This window comes from Saccostrea cucullata, unplaced genomic scaffold (assembly GCF_032062105.1).
Source record: "Saccostrea cucullata isolate Sc308-1 unplaced genomic scaffold, CSIRO_AGI_Scuc_v1 ctg830, whole genome shotgun sequence".
Lineage (NCBI taxonomy): Eukaryota > Metazoa > Mollusca > Bivalvia > Ostreida > Ostreidae > Saccostrea > Saccostrea cuccullata.
The window spans coordinates 84,054-91,076 of NW_026941126.1; the positions used below are offsets into that span (position 1 = coordinate 84,054).

General features: G+C 30.8%; 1 protein-coding gene and 1 long non-coding RNA gene across 2 annotated transcripts; one reads left to right on the forward strand and one right to left on the reverse strand.

Annotated features, from left to right (window-relative positions):
* Window positions 1-812: 812 nt before the first annotated feature.
* On the reverse strand, window positions 813-1,751 carry LOC134257244 (uncharacterized). Its single transcript, XR_009989880.1, has 3 exons — window positions 1,684-1,751; window positions 1,363-1,531; window positions 813-917 (listed from the first exon to the last, which is right to left on the reverse strand). It is a non-coding gene; the product is annotated as an uncharacterized LOC134257244 (long non-coding RNA).
* LOC134257243 (GLIPR1-like protein 1) lies at window positions 1,432-4,960 on the forward strand. The gene is made up of 6 exons (XM_062739888.1): window positions 1,432-1,515; window positions 2,199-2,255; window positions 3,479-3,596; window positions 3,702-3,811; window positions 4,419-4,507; window positions 4,838-4,960. The coding sequence occupies exons 1-6, from the start codon at window positions 1,441-1,443 to the stop codon at window positions 4,929-4,931; spliced, it is 543 nt and encodes a 180-aa protein (XP_062595872.1). The 5' UTR covers window positions 1,432-1,440; the 3' UTR covers window positions 4,932-4,960.
* Window positions 4,961-7,023: the final 2,063 nt, after the last annotated feature.

The window sequence follows — 7,023 nt, forward strand, 5'->3', positions numbered from 1 at the left end:
CCCAATTTTTTTTACCAAAATCAATCATGTCAAAACGTACGACAGTTTAACACTTTATACAACCATTCTCCATGATAACAAATGTTCAAACTTTTGCAATTATAGACAGCTGCTTTCTTAATAAAATGGAACTCGTCTACATATATACGTACGTACCTTGTCTTTCGAAATATTTTCTATAAATAATTTTTTAAACAATGCAGACTTCAAACCAGTGCACATAAAACGTTATAAGATTTTTTTAGTTCATCGAATACCAAAAAATGGTTGGAAGTTTACAATACAATCTTCAGAATTTGTATTTCTATCCCAAAATCGTTTGTGTAATTGGCTAATTGCTCAATACTTTTCAATAAATCTATTCGTTATTATTACTGGTTTTATCAATTAACACAGTTTTATATTTATGACGACAATTCCTTGAACATTGACGCAATGTTATCATATTAAAAACGCATTTAATTTAAATTCTTAACATAGGTTATCTGCAAAAGTTATCCAGGAAAAATGTTCAAAATTCATGAAATATTAGTTAACAGAAATACGCCTTCAAATACTGTTACGTACATTGAGAAAAATACATGAAAATAATGTTTTAATCACATGATCTTATATATTGATTGATTGTATACTGTTTAACGTCCCTCTCCAGAATATTTCACTGATTTAACGGTGAAAAAATTTACTATTTAATTACGGCCTTTATTTGCCACACCTGCTGTGACATTTACTATATATTTCGACAAGCGTTTATTTCTTATATTAATTTAACAAAAAAATACTTTAATTCTATTTCAAGCTGTGACATTTACTATATATTTCCGTTTATTTCATTTATAAATTAAAGTGCAAATCACTCTAAAAGTCTCTACATTAGAACTAGAACTCTCCAGCAAGCAGCGTCTAACATGTACGTCCTAAAAAAGATTAATTATACAGTAAAATGTCACATTCACAATAAAAGTTAGATACCAAAGGGAACTGTGTGAAACTAATTGGTGTATTTATATAAATTATAAACTTTGCAGTTAATTTCATTACTCTGTAATAAATATGCCTGTCTGAAGTGCTCAACTTTGATTTTTTAAGACAAACAATAATACTGATACGCTTAAACTGTACTTACAAATAAGAGTAACAGGACATAATAAATCTTCAAATCTCCTCTAAGATCACGACTAGAGAGTCCATGTAATTTACTTAATGACAAAAAGTACTCGAAAGAATGACTGTACTTTAACACTGTATCTCCTCCTTTTTCAATTTTAAACTTTTGTTTTATCTGCTAAATGATCTTAATAAAGATATTAAGTGAAGAAAACATGTTATCATGACTTTCCGCTCATAATCAATAGAAATTACCTGAGGAGTGGTAGAGATCCCTATAAATATACTATTATATTCAGTTTCTTCATCCCCTCAATATCAGCAGTCAACACCATGAAGACCGCCATCTTCATTGTACTGACCCAAGCAGTCATTGCCCAGGCTCTTGTTCCGGCTGATTACGTCCAGGTAAATATTTGATGATCTACATTTAGATATAAATGTCAATTTTTAAAAAGTTGTTATTTTATTTTTTAAAGTCTAAAATAAAATTATCGTACAATTTTTTATCTGCTGTGATTTTTTTTTTCATTTTTGACCACGAGAAAAAAAATTACAAAAAAGAAATGTCTTTACCTGTTACCTTTCTTTAAGGTAGTCCGATCCTCAAGTTCTGAAAATTTTTCAGTCAAAATCTATTACAGTACTATATAAAATCATGTACCACAACGAGGCAGCAAACTAGCTATTCGTTTAGATTGTTCAAGTACCCGGATGATTGTCTTTCCCGTGAGCACAAATATTTTGAAACTGTTTGAATTCACACAACCAAAAGTGACTTTTATTAACAAACAATATCAATTCTGAGTAATTACTCTTTACATGTACATCTTATGAGCTAACATTAATACTGATCTGATGTCTCATGTCATACATATAAGCAAGTTTCGTCTTCTTCTTCTGCTTTTGTGTTTTTGTTTATCTATTATTTTATTTGGTGTGGATGGGGGTGTTGGCTCATAAATGTACATGTAAAAGGTGAAAATAACGAACGGTGATTATTCAGAATTGAAATTGTTTGTTACTAAAATTCAATTTTGCTTATGTAAATTGAGTTGATTATAGGAATTCCTCAATTGATTTCTTTTCAGGCCCATAATAACGAAAGGAGGAATGTGAGTCCCAGTGCCGCAAACATGAAGGAAATGGTAAGCTATGTTTTCATTTCTATGATTCATATTCTGTCAGATAAAAAGTTAATGACATGCACTTCAGTTGATTCAAATGTGACTGGAACAAAGAACTGAAGAGCATCAGCTTGCGTTCAGGTCATAAAGCAATTTTTCTAAATCTTACATATCAATTATATTTTATATTTTTAAAATGGTTTATTCTTTTTTGTAGGAATAATACCTTTCATTCTTTAAGCAGTTCATGGTTCTTTTAAAATTTATCAGATTTCTATCAGTTAGTAAACTTAAGTAAACTGCAATTTATCGTCAGCCGATTGTTATATATTAATTGTTTCCAATCTTTGTTTCATGCGACTTTGAAGTTTTGTTACTGTTATCTTATGTCTTGGGTACAGGCTCAAAAACACGAGAGTCCAAAAAACTGTTTATTTCATTATAATGAACTTATTCAGGCCTCTTGTGATCCTCTACGAAATAAAAAAAATAAATATTACTCATCTCTTTTTAACGGAAGATTTCAAGTTGAGAGACAAGATTTTTCAATAATAAATTTGTAAATGAAAGCGACGTTTAATAAAATAAAAACAAGAAACTGAAGATAACTAAAAGTGATCGATATTCTTTAAAAATTACGACACAAATCTGTGAATAGAGCATAAAACACGGACTCGTGAACATTAAAGACGTTGGATCAGGTGCAAAGGAATTGCTTCTGTAAGTATCTTGTCGGTCGGTCACACCTACCTTGAGTCGTAATCACTTGATCTGGAACATCCCGTCGTCAAATTTATACAGGGATTTTGCAACTGGTATGGAAAAAGTCAGCAAAATACGGTTCATTTACGAACAATGGCATTATAGCGATCCTAGTGCAGTTATAAATACGAAGTGCTGACATAAACTGCGTCTTGAAATCGCTGTAACATCAACTTATCTGTCAATGGTCTGCCTCGGTTGAAAATATGATCGTACTCAGAACATGTTTTTGAGTATTGAACTATCTATATTGAATTTGTTGATAAAGCATATACTAAAATAACAATTTCAGCATAGCATAAAATTATGTCTTCTAAATCAGTTTTATTGTTCGAATAAATGTAGCTAAAAGTGGGTTGTTAATGAATTTCAAACAAGAATTTCAATCCAAACACCTGAATTATTCATTGTGTATAATCAAATGTTTTGATTGTGTATCAGATTGAAATGCACATTCACACACAAGGCGTTTTTCCTTACAGAAATGGGACGATTCCCTGGCTAACATCGCCCAGTCCTGGGTGTCACAGTGTATATTCGGACATAACCCCAGTCCTACTGGGTCACGTTTCTCAAATGTAGGAGAAAACGTATATGTAGGTATGTATATACTCATTTTCAAAAGATGGAAACTTTTAGAAAGATATTTTTAAATTAATTCTTGAAATAAAATATATTTTAAGTATTACTTGTTTTTCATTTCAGCCAGCTTTACGCCCTCGGCGTCTTCCGTAGTCAGTTACTGGGCCTCAGAATCGTCGGATTACAGTTACAGTAATAACTATTGCTTTGGCAGATGTGGTCATTATACACAGGTCAAGTGGCTTTCCTGAACATCTTGTTTTTGAAAAGAATTTTTTACAACTGAAAAATTTGCAGGATATCTTTTGCGAAATTATTTCCTGTGTATTTTATTGTATTGATTGCAGGCATGTTGAAATCATTTATTGAGAGTCTGCTTTTCAAAATTATAAAATGTAATCATTGATTATAGAAAAACATTTGATTACTTGTTCTTTAATTAAAGCAAGTAACAATTTTGAAGTCTGCCGTCTTGTCAAATTAATATATCCTTATGGCATGTTTTGACAACACGGGAATATCAGTAAATCGCATTTCATATTTGCACAGAAACGTGTTTTATTAACACTTAACTTGCAAAAAAGCATTTCAGTTTTGGCATTTTAAGATTTTTTTTTTAATCTGTTCCGAACACAAACTAAAATTGGAAACAGATATGTGGTCATTTTCACAGGCACATATATTATAGATATTGGAAATCAGCATTTGTTTTAACTTCAATTTTTCTTCAAGATGTCTCTCTTGTCCCTCTTGGTGTGAACAGAAATTTGCTGTATTTCTCTGTCAATAAATCATTTTGATTCCTTTTCAAATATTAACCTTCTAAATCTTGTTCTGTAGGTTGTCTGGGCAGATTCGGAATACCTAGGTTGTGCAGAAAACCCAAACTGCTCCGGAAAGACCCTTGTCGTTTGTAACTATGGACCCGCGTAAGTATCAATATTTAACTGGAAGATAATCGTAAAATATGAAAAAACACTTACAAAACTTTCAAATTTTGATCTCTAATATTATTTTTATATTGAAAAGAAACAGAGGCAAGTTTAGAATTTTTTTTTATTTTTGTTCGATTTCTTCAAACTAAAAACTAAAGCAGCTGATATCTACAAGTTAAAATTTCCCTCTGTTTATTAAAAATTCATATAACTTGTAAAATATCCATCTATAAAATAATCATTTTTCCAATATCAAGAGATTTGATTCGCTAAAACATCTAGTCATTCATTCAGTAGGATTATTAATTGGCTTATTTATTTCAGTGGAAACTTTAACAACCAGAGACCTTATATCAGCGGTCCCTCCTGTAGCCAATGCCCCTCAGGATACACTTGCAACAATGGACTCTGCCAATAAATATAGTAGAGGTAAATCTGATTCCATACATCAGTCACTTTGTTTCTAGGCACAGAATCAATCTTAATTTAAAAAGACAGGATAATCCTGACTTTTTATTTGATTTTTCCCAGGTTCGTTGTTACTTGTGCGAGGAGTCGTCTCTGATACTTGTACAACCAAAATCAAATAAAAGTGTTTTGTTTAAACTGTTTTAAATTATTTATTTTCATTTGGGCTTCAAAATCATTCAACAGTCAAGGGACCATACAAATCAATTAACCCTTCTTTTTTCAATAATTAAAAAGTTGAAGAGTTGGATGGATGATATGAGCAATATGTTCAGGTCCAGGGTAACAAAGCATTTAAAAAGATTGTTGGTAAGGCTCATTATTTCTTAGATAATTTAGAGGAACTAGGATTAAATTCTGCAAGTGGTTATCCAATTGATATACAAAGTTCTCTTTCTAAGGATAAAATTCTTCATTTAAAATATTTTCTTTTATATTCCAAAAACCAAATTGAATTTGAATTACCATAGAATACTTGTTTCATAAAGAACATTACAATTCTTACGAACAAGGATACTTAGCGGATTCTATGACATAACAGCAAAGAAGGAGAAATTCCAAGAATACAACACAACATATTAGAAAAGTGCTGTTAATAATGTGTCACAGGCACAAGTCGCTCGCCTAAATTTTTATGTCCAATTCAAATGAATTTCATGTGAATTCTTTGCACGAAAAACTAGACAAGTAAATTTATGGGAACACTTCATGGAATTATTTTACTAACCGTTCATATGAACCTCACATGAAGAGCAAATTGATCCCTGATACTGCATTATCGTGCAGAGAAAAAATCTCAAAAAAGTTTCAAAATAAATATGTGAATATTGTACAAACCAATTCAGATAAGCACAATTTTCAAATTAAAAAAAATAACATGATGTGAGCCAGCTTTCCCTCTGTAGGAGGACTTAAAAACTAAAATGTTTGATAATAAATTTTGAAATCATAATATATAACCAAAACTTAACTTTTCGTTGGTCATTTGCAAAATCATTTTGTTAAAACATCCTGTTCAACAAACAAGCACTCTATAGTTGATATTAGAAAAATTCAATAGCAATTTATAACCTTTATGTAGCTTTTGGAGATAAAGTCCTCCAACAATTCGTTGGAATTCAAATGGGTACCAATTGCAACCGTTATTAGCCCAGTTTTATATTTAAATGAAGCAGAAACTTCTGCGTGAAAAGATACGTGTGACCGGTTGACAAGGTATGCTTAATCCTCCATGGTACATAATTCCACCTTTGATGTTTCAAGAAGTCCGTGTCTCCCAAATTATAACTGCTTCAATGGATTTTTTTAATTGACAAAGTCAAAAGGATAAGACACAAGTTCTGCAACTTACTAGTAGATACTAGTAGTCTTCTCCTTATACAGAATTTTATAAAACTGCAAAATACAATTTCAATCTAAATGAGTGTATCTTTTTTTAGATTACGTTTACGTCAATGTGTACTATGCAAATGTGAACTTCGATATTTATAAATACACGTAATATCTATCAGTAAGGACTTGATAGTAACAGAAACTTTAATTGGTGTCATATTCTAAAATAATTGGATATTTTACGCTCTAATAATTGTGTCGGTCTAATAAAGATCCATTCAATTTACCAACACAGCTTTGACAGCTGGTAAACTGAATGGTACGTATTATAAGGAACAAATTGGAACAATTTAAATAAATCAAAATTGTGACGAAAGAAAATCTAGGTGAGTAACTAACTCATTAGTTGCAATTTTAGAATCATGAAGTTTTGTTATCAAATTTAATTATATTTGCAATATCAATGATTATTTTAAGTACATCTAGCAGTGACTATTTTTGGAGTTCGGATTTCCCTGTTTTATTTATAGATTATGAAAAACTTCAAAGTTTACTTCGAGTACTTTATCTCCATTTTGAAGAATAATTAATCTGGTTGGTTCAATATTGCTTTTCTTGTGAGGGAGCACACAATTTTCTGCAGATTTTATGCTGCAGTATTAACGCAAAACCAAGCATCATTTGATATTTTTGTGTCATCTGCATCCGTT